General features: G+C 36.7%; 2 protein-coding genes across 2 annotated transcripts in view; both read left to right on the top strand.

Moving 5' to 3' along the window:
* LOC144634310 (mucin-like protein) overlaps positions 1-2,436 on the top strand; it is a 36,978-nt gene extending 34,542 nt beyond the window's left edge. The window contains exon 34 of the mRNA XM_078493225.1: positions 387-2,436. Within this exon, the coding sequence (XP_078349351.1) occupies positions 387-528 (142 nt within the window). The 3' untranslated portion in view covers positions 529-2,436. The remainder of the gene's footprint in view (positions 1-386) is intronic.
* A 4,247-nt stretch (positions 2,437-6,683) lies between these two features.
* LOC144634311 (uncharacterized) overlaps positions 6,684-16,602 on the top strand; it is a 37,288-nt gene continuing 27,369 nt past the window's right edge. The window contains exons 1-2 of the mRNA XM_078493227.1: positions 6,684-6,960; positions 7,536-7,566. Of these exons, the coding sequence (XP_078349353.1) occupies positions 6,925-6,960; positions 7,536-7,566 (67 nt within the window). The 5' untranslated portion in view covers positions 6,684-6,924. The remainder of the gene's footprint in view (positions 6,961-7,535; positions 7,567-16,602) is intronic.

Below are 16,602 nucleotides of genomic sequence, written 5' to 3' on the forward strand. Positions count from 1 at the left end.
TTCAGTATACTGACGGTATTCTGCCACCATTTACTGATTTTGCAACAAACGTTAACGTAAGTAATGAACGACGTTTCGACCGTTCAACGGTCATTCTTTAGTTCGGTGTTAACATAAAATTACATGTGTAAATATAGTAAAAGCGGTGGTTTTGGTTCTAGTACCAGAGAAAGCTTGACTGTTTGATTTTTAAGACGTTTTTTATAAGACTCCTGAAGCCAAAGCTCAACAAACAGAACGACTTGCTCCACCCGAAATTATTTGTTTAGTTATATATTTGTTTAGTTATATTTTACTTGCGTTAACTTTTATTGCAAAAGCAACTTCAAAGAACTTGTTGATTCGCATTTACTGATTGTGTTTTATATTTCTATGTTTCGTTGCAGGATAAGGAGAAAGAGATCAAGCAAGGTCGGGATCATTAGCGGCGATGGTGAAGCAGGTCAAAGTTCGCCAGATGAAAATGACAATGCAAGAGGTCAAGGGGAAAGGCATGAAATGGCGACCTACCATATGGAAGGCCGATAACTACAAACAACCATCACAGAAACTACAAGGTTCTAGATGTCATCCCTTCCAGCCAAGAAGTTTATTGAAAACGAACATGAAACTTAACAAGTCGCAACAACACTTAACAAGTCGATAGTGCACGTGGATGGCTTCTAGCAACAAAAATAAGGGCTTCAACCCTACAGCTTCCAATAAATAACTTCTCTACTTTCCTACTTATGTTAGTGACAGTGTAAATATACAAACCAAGAGACTCATTCCTTTCAGCCAGAGAGGACCCAGAGGAGTTGTTCTGGCCTTATCTGCCCTCGTCAGCGTAGCGTAACTAACTTAACTAAGAACTACCCTGGCTCATACCACGGAGATATATAGGTTGGATGAAATGGATAGTATCGTCTATTAAATACTTAGTCACTTCACTTTACTTATTGTCACTGAAAGAGTAGTATTCTTTAATGAGAAACCTTATTGGAGGGGTCGTTTTATATTTGTATTTTATTTACAAGGAATGTAAGCTGCTGCCGTAGTTGCACGAGATTATTAAGCAGTCATAGAGTTCACCGAAAACTGACCACATTATGCTCGTACTTTTCACAACATTGGACATGCATGCTAACGCCTACTTAAACGCCAGGGTTTGACAGAAAAGGTTACGAAGAGTAACACTATACAATTCGTTATCTGCAATTTTCTAATCGTTGCAAGTCTTTCTTGTAAAAAGAGATTGCTCTAATTATCTATCAGAAGGTGCAGCGGCACATGAAACTCTTTAGTTCAGTATACAATCCATAACGGTAAGATGTTAAAGGTTTTTTATTTAAAGAAAACGTACGTCTATACAAAAGTTTAAAGTGCAAGATGTATAATAGAACTCTTAGTATCTAAGCGTCAGCTTTAGCTGGTCTAAAGTACTGTAGATTGTAACTTAAAAGACAATCCAAAAAAGGAATAAATGGAAGAATAGTCAATATAGAGTCGATATTGTAAAAGATTTACTACTTCTGAGAAGGACATCAAATTTTGCACGGTTATAATAATTTAAGTGAGTTACACAGTCTCAGAGTTCAAGTTCCGTTTCCAATAGCTAACGCGTGAGCCAATGTAACGTTGTAACGTTATATTAAACATTTTTACTTTTTAATAAAAGCGTTAACTAGTATTTAGTTCAGTGGAGAGACGGAATACACATTTTCATTGTGCAGAATGGCCAATTGCTACTTTCAGTTGAAAGAAAAAACCAAATACTTGTAAGATTTCTTGTAATTATAAATTAATTGAGAAAATTTAGTGGTGACCGTTTTTCATGCCAGCAACACTTATTAAATGAAAATAAATTGTTTTCCAAATCTAAATAATTTCCTTTTCCTTTGGAAAAACACCTATAATTAATTGCGATTAGCTAATATTTTCATCACTGTGTTTATGAAAGTTTCCGGCCGTTCTGCACGGTGTAACGTTATCCATTCCAAAAAAGAATTTAGTTAATTTTTTGAGGTAACACGAGGTCTTATTACATGTAGTGAGGTATAACATTTAGAGCGATGCGATTGTCCGTGTGTGAAACGTAACGGTTTTTTTATGAATTTGTCTGTAAACGGGGACCAAGTACGTGAAAGAGGTTTCTGTAATTATTGATGAAGAGGTTCAATGAATTTTCGAGTTACTCAAAGGAGGTAAAACTTTTACCTTTTTTAACAACCTTTACCTATTTTCTTGTTTTTTAAAAAACACTTAAATAGTGAAATTGTTAGCGTTTCGTAGTCATGATGTAAATAGAAAATACAAGTGTCATTGTCATTGTTTACCTCTTGATACAACAATAAACCACATTGACTTAACTGTGGTACATATGTTAGTTCGGGTTGCAGAGGACGTTTAAGTACACTTCGAAGAATAATAAATCCCTTGTTACAAGGACTTCTATAAGCTGGCTCTTTAAAGTGATTTTTGGAAGGCAACATGGCTTCTAGTCTTGTCTTTCACTTTACCAAGACAAGAACTTCAAACCGATATTTATCTTTCTAAGATAATTGTCACATCAATTGAGATTTAGCTTGCTTCAATTATCATTTAATGATCTGCTCCTACATTGATAAAAGCATTCTACCTGTATTTAATTTCTTTTCTGGAGATTACGAGGAAAAGAATGGGCGGCGCTTTCTTGCTTGCTTCGCGCGCCCCAGTCAATCAATCAATCAATCAATCAATCAATCAATCAATCAATCACTTATTTTGTACACGTAGAGTCTAAAACTAGTTTTAAACTTGTAAAAAGACTCTCTCACTCTTTTCTTAAAAACGAACTTGCCCTCGTAGGAAAAATAAACAAATAATTTTTATTCTGAACCCCTCCCCTTAAATTCTGGAATTTAGAAAATATTGATCAGGGGGAGTGGGGAGACACAAGGTATCAATGTGAGAATGTGTAAAATGACATTCGTAGCCAAAAAAGTTTAAACTCTTTTTGAAACTGGTTGCATGTAGAAGTAAAAAGCCTTTGTCTCATCCCTAGAAGAGAGCACGTTTCCAGGCTACGGTCTTGGAAGTGAGTTTTGAAATGCTTTTCTTTTTTTCAGATTCACAGCAGTTAAATCGGAGTGTTTTGCTGCGCTAAAGTGAGGCCTGTGTAAACATTGTAAATAAATGGCATGCAAAGCATGCAGAAGCGATGACGTTTCACAAGGGGACTTACATAATTTTGAGGAAATTTGTCAAAACCTTAACGTAAATAAAAGTAGCTGACACCTTGTGTGTGATAACCTAAGAAGAAATGGTAGTGATTGTGTAAATAGCATAGTTGGGATCTGATGGAATTCAAATAAATACAGTAGTTATGAATTTACAGGCCAAGGATACAGAGTTAAAAATTCCTTTCTTTTCGTAGATTTGCTTAATTGCATAACAGCAGAAGTACATAATCTATGGATTATGTACAGAAGTACATAATCTATGGATTATGTACTTCTGATAACAGTAATATTTTCTTTTACAGAAATATTTTAATTTTTTTTAGATTCCCCTATGTTGTCTCCACAAAGATTTCGTTATATTTTAGCGTGACTTCTGATACACGACATAGATACGCCGGAGTTAAAAGCTACGAGAAAGGTCAAACGGTCTCTTGTTCACAGCGGCCCTGTATATTATAACAATGAGAAATTTCTGTCTACTAAATCTAATAGATCCCATCAAATAAAATTAGTCTCTTTCGTTTACACATTGTACTGTTCCATTCTAACTGGACTGGAGCAGTTTGCTCTTGTGTTCTATGCGGCGGTTTTTTGAATTAAAAGTTAAACTTGAATTCTGTTCGATTGCGAGAAACAGACAACAAAATAAAAGATCCTGCCGATCGGCTGCCTGTATAAAGCGATGACGTCGTTAGTTACACGTAATCGCTTTAAAAAAACGAAAACGGTTCTTACTCTTAATGCTAATTTTATAGTTTCAAGACTCATTGGCTTATAACAATAAATCAGTGTTGGCCCTAAATAAGCTACAACAATCAATACATCAATAGGGGTAAGGAGAATACGTTCACACGTGCGATAAGCATAAAAGCACAAGCTGACAAACACAGACACTCGGTGCCTTTTATCGTACGTGAACTACCAGAACTACAGTGTTATGAAAATCAGGGTACTAGATCAACTCACGGAGAGCTTCAGTTTTCCGTCTACAATATCAGACATATCAGACACATCCATATCATCCAAGCATTTATCGCGAGGACTCTTAACTGCTAATGCTACAGACTCTTATTGATCTGATACTGAAACATGTTTCGATGTTTCGCAATGGTCGCTTCTAGAAAGCATGTGCTTGTCTAGTCTGTTGAGTTCTTCTAATACGGTCACATCACTGAGCAGGTTTAAACTGTGTCTGTCACTTTACTTCTTTACTTTTCACTGTCCCAATGATTACCTATTGGAATACTGAGAATACGAACTTAAGGTTGGTTTTACTCACAAGGAACTTGCGTCTAATAAATTCAAAAATTGCCTAGCGACAAAGAACAAGTACAAGCATAAAAAAACGCACTCGTTCTCTTTTCCTTGACGTCGATCATTGAGGAAACATTGCAGCATAAGCGAAAAAAGAACGAACCGTTTTGTGTTTCTTTTGGATACTTTAAAGGGAGTATGTCACGGGGATTTCGCAGATTTTTGGTCTAAACTGTTAAGTGGTAGGCAACTTTACCCATGAAAAACATTATCTTTAAACATTTAGCTGAAGATATGGCCTTTATTTTGGGGATAGAAATCAAACTTCAGCTATAAATATCGATTTTTTTTTGAAGGCGCGCAGAAACAACTTGTAGACGATGGCTAACGTTTTCAAATTGCAATCCATCTCCATCCGAGCCATCCGCAGCCAAACATGCTTTAAAACAGTTTTAGTGCTCTAAAATAGCAATTGTTTATAAAATGGACTATTATTTTTAAGTTTCCTACCACACAAATATAAATTTTGGCTGTTTAAAAATCTGTTAAAATCCGTGACATGGTCCCTTTAATATGTTATGCTTCTGTTTACGCCACTGTGATTAACAGTGGGGAAAACAAAAAAAGTATATTTATGCTAATGCTTACACTTACGGCGATTGTGAAAACCAACCTTTATGTCTCCCGTTTATATTTGATTGAAACGAGCTAAACATTTATGCCGCCATCTCAATACATCCGCAATACTAGAATCTCAAGTCATTTTCCCAGAGTGAAATCTAAAATAATCTTACGTGATTTTCACGTTTGTTGCACCGTGTGGAGCAGTCTTAGCTCTCATTTATAAAAAAGAACATCTTAAACCTATACATTTACCTACTTAATAAAGAAAACCTCACTTGTTGCCAAAGCTCGATATTGGAATGTTTCTGAGAATAACATCCGTTTTGTAATTGTTGATCGTTATTTTAAGAGCGCTGTACAAAAAGTGGAATACACTTCCTATTGATGAAAAGGGCAAGGACAATTTTGGGAGTCTTAAATCAAAGTTAAAGCTTGCTTGTTTACGAAGCAAAAGCTCCAATATTGAACCCTAGATTTCCCTGGAATACAATTAGCAATCAAGATTTTATGTTCGCTTTAGGAATGTCCCTCCCAATGAAACCGCAAATGCACGAACAATTTTAAAACAGCTTGTTTAACCCTTGTACTGCTAAAATGACCAAGGTCAAATTTGAAAGAAATTCAGTTCATATTGTATTTGTAAACATTGAAAATAAACAGCACAATGTAAAATATCTTTTCAATAGCTTTCTTTTTGAATGGTCACTCATAATAATTAGGGTTTCATTCACAAGCAGACTTAAAGGTTAGATCACGGCGCCTTAGTCAGCGTAGCATAACCATTTCTGACAGTACCAGATTAAAGCGCTGATCTATGATTTCCTTTGAATCGGGAATGGAAAGGGCTCTAAAAGCAAAGTTTACAGAAGTACTAATTGACTTTTCGTTAATTTGAATCATTTATCTTGTATCTTTAGGGGATTTTAACCTTTTCTTAACGATTTGTTATGCATATTTGAACATTAAGGATACTTAAGAGAATATGATATTCTATTAGTATTATATACATCGTGCGCCAGTGCGATGTTGATTCTAGCTTTCAATAATTAAATTTCAATCATTATTCGCCAAATACGCGCCGGAGAGGTATTGCTTCCAACTGAGCATTAGTGAAACCCTCAGCAAAAGTCTTTCGTGGCATAAGCTTTATAGTTTATTCAACAGACAATGTAACAGCAGAAACTGTATATGTACTTTACTAATTGCTTGAAGTCTTAAATTTGATAATATTTTTCTGTATTGAGAAAAAGAAAACAAACATTTTTTTTTTCAATAAAAATTAATTGGTCTTAGCAGTTGTCTAGAACCTTCCTGCCGCCATGGTCTCGGTGAAACATGTAAATTTTGACGGAAAGTAATCAACTAAAAAGCTCATATATGGGTCATATATCCTCTGGTGATGTTTTGTTTGTTGATGGACAATTTAATCTGCAAAAGTGCTACTTATCCGTAATACCTGCTCTTAAGAAAGCCACGATATGACTTTCTCGTTCACGAAATCCTTTTAAATCTTCAAAGACAAGAGGTCCTAGTATTAAAATACCCTGGCATGTCTCCAAGCAATACAAGTACAATTTTATGATAAATATCCGCCGCGTCGGCGAAACAGAAAAAAGAACACCTCAATTAAAACAAAGTCGTTCGGTAATATTCAGAAACCCTGCCAGCTTGTATTGCTATTATAAGCAGCAAATTTGCATATGTATTTTCCTCTTTGCAAAGAATACGTTGAACTCGGACCAAGCAGTAAGCAAATGGTTTAATTAATTTGGAAACTTGCCTCAAACTGACTACGGAACTAGAAAGTTTTGGATCTTCCAGCGATTTGATCGTGTGTGCTTCCAACATGGCTTCATTTCTCGTTAGATTTCTAGTAATTTCGGTAAGTGTTATTTGTTGACCTCTATTTATTGTTTTTAAAAGACTGAATTCCTTGCGGTCGAGCTCAAACTTTGCATCAAACATACGTTCAATGCAACGCACGGCATGCCAGCTATATATGCCAGACATAATTTTTAAAATAGTCATTTTAGATCGTAAGTAATTTGCGGGGAAATTTTCGCGGTACAAGCTGCATATCTCGAGAGATTTATACAATATTAGTTTCCATGGAAGAAATATACGAATGCTGTGTTAGAAAGTAGAATTTTCCTTAGAATCGTGACTTCCCGTTTGAATTTTAGAAAACTTTAACGCCTTCGTTTTCGTAAACAAACATTATTCAGTTAACTGTAAGAAATAAGTCTGTAAGGCCAAAATTCCTTTAAGAATTTTGAGTCTAAGGGCGTTTCTATATTTTAAGTTGAAAGCCTGAAAATAGACAAGATATACATGCTATGCTGTGACGACCTTCTGCGCCTTCTGGCGCACTGATGAAAAGCTATGCTGTTCTTTTTAATAATCTCTTTCAATTCGGGTTCTTGCAACTAAAGTAAGATATTTTTTTTATCGTTATAGATAACACAAGACCTGGTGTTTTGCTACTTAGGTAGGTGTTTGCCCGTAGTCAGTATTATATCGTAATTTACAGAGTTTTCTGACTCCGTGTGGTCATTTTTTGCAAGTTTATAACAGTCGAACTATGGTTCCACTTGGACCTGTCAATATGTACCTAGCAATGGCCGCTACGGCGGTGCGGGAGAGACCAAAATTAATATAAACAATAATTTTACTTCTTTAATCAGGAGACATCCTTATTACTAACAGATCCCGTTTTCTAAGCCAAGAAAACTAATTTCACACAAACTCTACGTAAAAAAAAAAAAACAGGGAAACTTCTGCCTTTTAACGGACAGTTTGAACACTTTTCCAGAGGCTAATATTGGCAAACTTTGCATATATAATAATTATAGAGTGACAATCCGTTATTTTGGTCAGTACAGGAGGGTCCAAATTTTCTCGTAAACTATTCTTCAATAATATATAGAAACTCAAAGTGGGCTTTTCAGTTAAGCCACAAGACGACTTTTAAGGACGATTTTTATCCATGTTTTATACACGGAACACCTTTCAACGCAACACTGTTTACATTAACGTTATGTCACACGCGTCATTTTTCAACGCAAACGTTAAAAATTTCCTACCACAATATTGCAGACTTTTGACAACAGTTTAATAACCTGCAACATGCTGCACCAACAAAACAAAACTGATGTTGCGTTAAAAATCGCCCAGCATGCCATGTCACACGATATTGCTTTCTTTTTAACGCAACAATGTTGCATTTAAAAAAAATCGTCTTTAAAAGATCTTAAAAAATAGTTTCGTGCGACATCACCTTCAGTCGCAGAGACCGAAATTCACACAAACTCTCTTGGGCTTCATTTACCGATTGGAATAAGGACAATTCCATGTAATCAGTAGACTCGAAACAAGAGTTCCTTTTTTTCCTTCAATATATAAGGAGTTTCTTTTTTAGACGTCTAATTGTGTACACATCACAAAGCCCCTACATGACACCTAAATCTACACAAGCTCTGGACCCACATGCAGCCTGCGTGCACGCGTAGGAGAAGGCTGCACGCTTCCACAAACCTTTTTTTTATCTCGAGCAGTTCACTTTATCTTGACGAAACCAAGGTTTCAACAACCTGTTTTTTGTAAATAATTCAGGTTCGTTTCTTCAGCGCCCTTAGTTTACAAAATAACTGTTTTCTTGAAGCAGTTAATTAGGTAGTCATATTAAGGTACGTTTACACAGGTGATTTTAATGCGAAGTAGCAGAAGTTTCGAACATGTTCCAAACTTATTCTGCGATATCGCGGCGACAATATCGCCGCTGGTTTACACTTGCGATTTTCACTGCGAGCTCGAGCGCGACAAAAATTGCATTAAAAATCGACCGTATAAACGGGCCTTTAGGTGTGTTTAGGTGCTTTTCGCGTATTGCCATCACAATTATTTCCATTCGTAATGGGTTCACTTACTGTGCAATTTAGTGAATAGCTGCACACTTGTTTGAAGAAAATTACAGAACTTTTTTCCATTGTCTCTGTTTCCCACTCTGTTTCCCACTCCGACAGAGAAATATTTAAAAAATGGTGCAAACTCTGCCAAACCTAAAGCAAGATATTATTTCGTGACAGAGAAAGGGTGCATTTGTCTTCGGGCAAGCTGTTAAAAGTGTTTATTTTCAAAGCCATTTAAATGTCTTGTTTTCATCCAAACCGTAATAACACCGAGGCAGGAACTGTTAGATGTCATGTTTTATTTTAGATAAACCGAAAAGGCATGGAATATCTGCACGATCTAAGTGCAAATAATGATTAACAATTAATTGATTAATCAAAACTATAACAAAATTATCGAACATGATTGGTTATCAGCAGCCCGATTGAGCACTAATAGGACAGTGTACGCGTCATCTGTAATTGGACAGTGTAATAGGAAGTTTACGCGTCATGCCTATGTAATTGGACAGTACGCGTCTTGCGCGCGCTGTGTTGTGCATGTTGGACTGTATGTTTTCAATATTCATAAAGACTATCAACCAGGCTCTCAATTGTTACAGTGATAATTGTACAGGACGTCGTCCGACGTGAACATCGGACCCCGCTCGCGGTCGTCCGGTATCACCGGACGACCATGGACTCCACTCAGTCTATTACCATTATTAATTAATTAATAATTACATACAATTCAGCACGTCCGTTCAATTTTGGTGATCCGACAAATGTTCCGAAAGTTTGAATGATAACAAATGAAGTATTATTATAAAATTTCCTAATCCCGCTTTTTGTAGCAAAGACTTATTCTAAAAAAACGTAATTTATGTCCTAGTTTTGACTCAATTTTCGATCACAGTTAATTATACAGGTACCAGCAGAACATTTCATTATGTAGTGTTAAGAGGTTTCTAACATGTTCCAAACCTCTGCGACGACAAAATCGTCGCTGGTTGTACTGAAAAGCGCGAAAAAAATCGCATCAAAACTCGGCCGTATAAACAGGCCTTTTGCCATGACATTTATTTGCATTCATTTACTGTGCGATTTAGTGAATTATCGCACACTTGTTTGAAGGGCATTACAGAATTTTTTTTCATTGTGCCTGTTTTCCTCCGCGACAGAAAGTGGTGCAACTCTGCCAAAACTAAAGCAAAATATTATTTTGTGACAGAGAAAGGGTGCATTTGTCTTCGAGCAAGCTGTTAAAAGTGTCTATTTTCAAAGCCATTTAAATGTCATGTTTCGATCAGCCAAAACGTGATAACGCCGATGCAGGAACTGTTAGATGTCATGTTTTATTTAAGATAAACCGAAAAGGTATGGAATATTTGACGATCTAAGTGCAAATAATGATTAACAATTAGTTGACTGATTAATTAATAATTACATACGCTAAGCACATCCGTTCGATTTTTGTGTTCCTGAAAAATGTAGCCTGTGTACACCCTGAGGGGAGCGGAACGGCTGTACACAGGCTAGAAAAATGTTGCGACAGTTTGAATGATAATAAAAGAAATACTAATATAAAATCTTCTAATCCCGCTCTTTGTATTAAGGACTTATTCTCAAAATAAAAAACAAAATAACATCGCGAGAATAATTTTCTATGGATCAATTTACAAGGTATGACAACCTTGAACAGGTACCACCGACACTTCCTTATAGTGAGCTCGTATGACGTCATCAAAAGTTTAATTATAAACAACTTTCACAGAGCAGTTTTCACGGGAGTGTCGAAAGAAATTCGCGTTTGCTTTTGTTTCACAATACTACGTTTTAGTCTTATACGCTTTCCTTTTAACACGTTATTTGTATAAGCAATGGTAACGTTCGTTTAAAGTTTTAGGCTTTTTGTCTGCGTTGGTTTGAAGCAGCTGACATTTCGAAAGCTGGCTGCCATATCATTTTCCTTAAATAGTATAAAAAAACATCTATCGCACGACAGGATAAATTGCATTTACACAAGGAACTTAAGAAGCACGTAAATGTGAAATTGAAGTAAATATAGATAGAATTTATTGACAGCTGCTATATTTTTCAAAGTGTTGGCGTAGTGTTCATTTGGCGGCCGCCATCTTGGTGGACAGAAGATTGTTCGCCAATGTGACGGCCACGTAAAAAGTGTTTTAATTTTCCGAAAATAACTTCGCGATGTACAGTGCCCTGGTTTCCAAATGTTGCCACATTGTTATTAGCTGTCACGCTGTCACAGCAAGTAAAAATAAGCGAAGAATGCGTTTTTTGTTCAGTAATACGTGTGTGTTATCTGTGACAGCCAACACTATAGTACTAGCCCTGAAGAAGACTATCTCTACTAGTTGAAATATTGGCCAATAAATTTTGTTCTTTTGCCGTAGTATTATCCTTGCAATTAACTAAGTTTATTTACACTTGACGTGATGTCTGGTAGGAGTTTTTCCTGAGTCAAGACATCCGGCAACAGACACGCCAAGTAGTTTTATTCTTTGTTGCGTGGTCCGGCCTCTGCATCCAAACCTCTTTCTTATTGGCTCACATTTCCTACAAGCAGTGTTATGGTTAAACCATTTACCGTCACATTATCGAATCTACCGCTTCCATGGTTACGTTTTAACAGATTTTGCACGATTCGAACTTTTTAAAGTTTTAACAGCTAATACTACTCGTTAAATTGTTCGACCTGTACAACAGCAGCCATGGTTTCAAAGAGCTTACTTCTTTATAAAACAAACCCTGTTTCGGAGATTGCACATTTGATATGTTTTCCAAACAATTAGTTGCTTGCAAGTTGCAAATTGTCTTCGATATATTTAAGTCTTTAAACTATTACGCCATGTAAAACCGTTCATTCTTAAACGCAAGTCTTTGGCCGCAGTGTTCAAGGCCAGTTTTGCGCCTCTGTCATACGTATTTTACAGAAGATACGTTTGCAATCGAAATTCCTTTTTACCGCCACGTTTACTGTCGAATTAGAAATTTCCAATTGTTTATCGCCATGTTTTATCAATTATGTTTCTGAAACAAAGTTGCCACATCACAAATGCTACACCATCACCGCTTGCAGTATAAATAACCCATGCACAAGGGAGTAGCCACAAAATCACTTTCAAGAAGCAGGATACTTGGGATCCTCTCTGTAGCAAAAAATTTAGATCGACTAGGCATAACCCCTCTCATGATCGCATCTTTTTTAATTAGGCTGCGTGTTTCAGTAAACTAATTACGGAAAAGTAAACGCTCGCGAAAGTTTGCTTAAAGTTTGCTCTTTTCTTTACTGCACGCGGGGGAGACGGCTGAACGCAGGCTTTACACCCACAAACCTTCTTTTATTACGAAAAATTCGCTTCCACAAAATTACTCAATTCCACATAAATTTCTAACAAATTAATAACTGAGCTGGCCTCCTCTATAAGACTGGTGGTTTCCTGGAGGTCTTCTCGCCTTACCATAATCAATACTACCGTTATATCTCAATTTTAAAATGGCTAATAAATGATGATGATGATGATAATGATGATGATGAACCTTTACGAAACCAAGGTTTCAACAACCTCTTCTTCTGTAAATAATTCAGGTTCGTTTCTTCGGCGCCCTTAGTTTACAAAATTACTGTTTTCATGAAGCAGTCCGCTAGTTTACACTTCTGATTTTCATTACATCGAAAGGCGCGACAAAAATCACATTAAAAACCGGCCGTATAAACGGGCCTTTAGGTGCTCTTCATGTATTGCCATCACGTTTATTTGCATTCGTAATGGTTCACTTACTGTGCGATTTATTGAATAATCGCACACTTGCCTGAAGGAAATTACAGAATTTTTTTACTGTGCCTGTTTCCCTCTTCAACAGAGAAATATTTGATAAGTGGTGCAACTATGCCAAACCTAAAGCAAAATATAATTTTGTGACAGAGAAAGGGTGCGTTCGTCTTCGGGCAAGCTGTTAAAAGTGTTTATTTTCAAATCCATTTTATTGTCATGTTTTCAACCAAATCGTGATAACGCCGATGCAGGAACTGTTAGATGTCATGTTTTATTTAAGATAAACCGAAAAGGCATGGAATATTTGACGATCTAAGTGCAAATAATGATTAACAATTAGTTGACTGATTAATTAATAATTACATACGCTAAGCACATCCGTTCGATTTTTGTGTTCCTGAAAAATGTAGCTTGTGTACAGCCGTCCCTGAGGGGAGCGGAACAGCTGTACACAGGCTAGAAAAATGTTGCGACAGTTTGAATGATAATAAAAGAAATACTAATATAAAATCTTCTAATCCCGCTTTTTGTAATTAAGGATTTATTCTCAAAACAAAAAACAAAATAAAATCGAGAGAATAATTTTCTATGGATCAATTTACAAGGTATAACAACCTTGAACAGGTACCACGGACACTTCCTTATAGTGAGCCCATACGACGTCATCAAAAGTTTAATTATAAACAACTTTCACAGAGCAGTTTTCACGGGAGTGTCGAAAGAAATTCGCGTTTGCTTTTGTTTTACAATACTACGTTTTAGTCTTATACACTTTCCTTTTAACACGTTATTTGTTTAAGCAATGGTAACGTTCGTTCAAAGTTTTAGGCTTTTTGTCTGCGTTGGTTTGAAGCAGCTGACATTTCGAAAGCTGGCGGCCATATTATTTTCCTTAAATTGTATAAAAAAACATCTATCACACAACAGGATGAATTGCATTTACACAAGGAACTTAAGAAGCACGTAAAAGGTGAAATTGGAGTAAATTTAGATAGCATTTATGGTAAGCTGCCATTTGTTTAAAGTGTTGGCGTAGTGTTCATTTGGCGGCAGCCATCTTGGTGGACGGAAACTGTACGCCAACGTGACGGCCACAGAAAAAAGTGTTTAAATTTTACGAAAATAACTTCGTTGTGTACCACGCTCTAGTTTCTAAATTTTTGCCACGTTGTTTAGCTGTCGCGCTGTCACAGCGAGTAGTAAAAATAAGCAGAGAATGCGCTTTATGTTAAGTAATATGTGTCAGTGTCTTTGACAGCCAACATTATAGTACTGGCCCTGAAGAAGACTATCTTTGCTAGTTGAAATAATCACTGAATATTGGCCAATAAATTTCGTCCTTTTGCCATAGTATTATCCTTGCAATCAATTTAGTTTATTTACACTTGAAGTGACGTCTGGTACGAGTATTTCTTGAACAAGAGATACGGCAACAGACACGCCAAGTAGTTTTATTCTTCGTCGTGTAGTCCTCTGCATCCAAACGTCTTTCATATTGCCATTTACCATCACATTTTCTAATCTACCGCTTACCTTTTAACAGATTTGCATGATTCGACATTTTTAAAGTTTTAACAACCAATACTACTCGTTAAATTGTTCGACCTGTGCAACAGCAGCCATGGCTTCAAAGAGCTTACTCAGTTCTTTATAAAAACCAACCCTGTTTCGGAGATTGCACATTTGATATGTTTTCCAAACAATTAGTTGCTTGCAAGTTGCAAATTGTCTTCGATATATTTAAGTCTTTAAACTATTACGCCATGTAAAACCGTTCATTCTTAAACGCAAGTCTTTGGCCGCAGTGTTCAAGGCCAGTTTTGCGCCTCTGTCAAACGTATTTTACAGAAGATACGTTTGCAATCGAAATTCCTTTTTGCCGCCACGTTTACTGTCGAATTAGAAATTTCCAATTGTTTATCGCCATGTTTTATCAATTATGTTTCTGAAACAAAGTTGCCACATCACAAATGCTACACCATCACCGCTTGCAGTATAAATACCCCATGCACAAGAGGGTAGCCACAAAATCACTTTCAAGAAGCAGAATACTTGGGATCCTCGCTCTGTAGCAAAAAATTTAGATCGACTAGGCACCACCCCTCTCATGATCGCATCTTTTTAATTAGGCTGCGTGTTTCAGTAAACTAATTACGGAAAAGTAAACGCTCGCGAAAGTTTGCTCAAGGTTTGCTCTTTTCTTCACTGCACGCGAGGGAGACGGCTGAACGCAGGCTTTACACCGACAAACCTTCTTTTATCACGAAGAGTTCGCTTCCACAAAATTAATCAATTCCACATAAATTCCTAACAAATTAATAACTGAACTGGCCTCCCCTACAAGACTGGTGGTTTCCTGAAGGTCTCCTCGCCTTACCATAATCAATACTACCGTTATATCTTAACTTTAAAATGGATAATAAATGATGATGATGATAATGATGATGATGAACCTTTACGAAACCAAGGTTTCAACAACCTCTTCTTCTGTAAATAATTCAGGTTCGTTTCTTCCGCGCCCTTAGTTTACAAAATTACTGTTTTCATGAAGCAGGGTGACTTTTGATGCGAAGTAGCAGAAGTTTCGAACATGTTCCAAACCTCTGCGATATCGCCGCGACAACATCGCCGCTAGTTTACACTTCTGAATTTACACTTTCACAGAGCAGTTTTCACGGGAGTGTCGAAAGAAATTCGCGTTTGCTTTTGTTTTACAATACTACGTTTTAGTCTTATACACTTTCCTTTTAACACGTTATTTGTATAAGCAATGGTAAGGTTCGTTCAAAGTTTTAAGTCTTTCAGGCTTTAGTCTGCGTTGGTTTGAAGATTTGACATTTCGAAAGCTGGATGTCTGATCATTTTCCTCGAAAAGTATAAAAACATCTGTCACACAACAGGATGAATTGCATTTACACAAGGAACTTAAGAAGCACGTAAATGTGAAATTGGAGTAAATTTAGATAGCATTTATTGACAGCTGCCATATTTTTTAAAGTGTTGGCGTAGTGTTCATTTCGCGGCAGCCATCTTGGTGGACAGAAGCTTGTAAGCCAATGTGACGGCCACATTAAAAGTGTTTTAATTTAATGAAAATAACTTCGTCGTGTACCATGTCCTAATTTCCAAATTTTGCCACGTTGTCTAGCTGTCACGCTGTCACAGTAGCCGTTAAAAATATGCAAAGAAAGCGCTTTTTGTTCAGTAAAACTTGTGTGTTAAGGCGGCGAAATACGTGATACAAAAACCCGCAACTTGTCGCACAACATTGTTGCGTTGCCAGTTGAACGAGTTGTTGCCCGTATTTCTACCGCGCGCTCAACTTGTCTCGCAACAAATTTCGGTGTTGCAAGTTGCAGCAACATTTTGCACAAAGTAGAAACAAGTTCTACTTTTTGCAACAATTTTTCTCAACTTGCAACCCCGAAATTTGTTGCGAGACAAGTTGAGCGCGCGGTAGAAATACGGGCAACAACTCGTTCAACTGGCAATGCAACAACGTTGCGCGACAAGTTGAGGGTTTTTGTATCTCGTATTTCGCCGCCTTTATCTGTGACTGCCAACATTATAGTACTAGCCCTGAAGAAGACTATCTCTGCTACTTGAAATATTGGCCAATAAATTTTGTCCTTTTGCCGTAGTATTATCCTTGCAATCAATTTAATTTATTTACACTTGACGTGACGTCTGGTACGAGTATTTCTTGAACAAGAAATCCGGCAACAGACACGCCAAGTAGTTTTATTTTTCATTGCGTGGTCTTCTGTATCCAAACGTATTTCATATTCTCTCACATTTCCTTCAAGCAGTGTTATGGTTCAACAATTTACCGTCACA

Source organism: Oculina patagonica, chromosome 13 (genome assembly GCF_052425735.1).
Source record: "Oculina patagonica isolate OP01 chromosome 13, crgOcupat, whole genome shotgun sequence".
Classification (NCBI taxonomy): Eukaryota; Metazoa; Cnidaria; class Anthozoa; order Scleractinia; family Oculinidae; genus Oculina; species Oculina patagonica.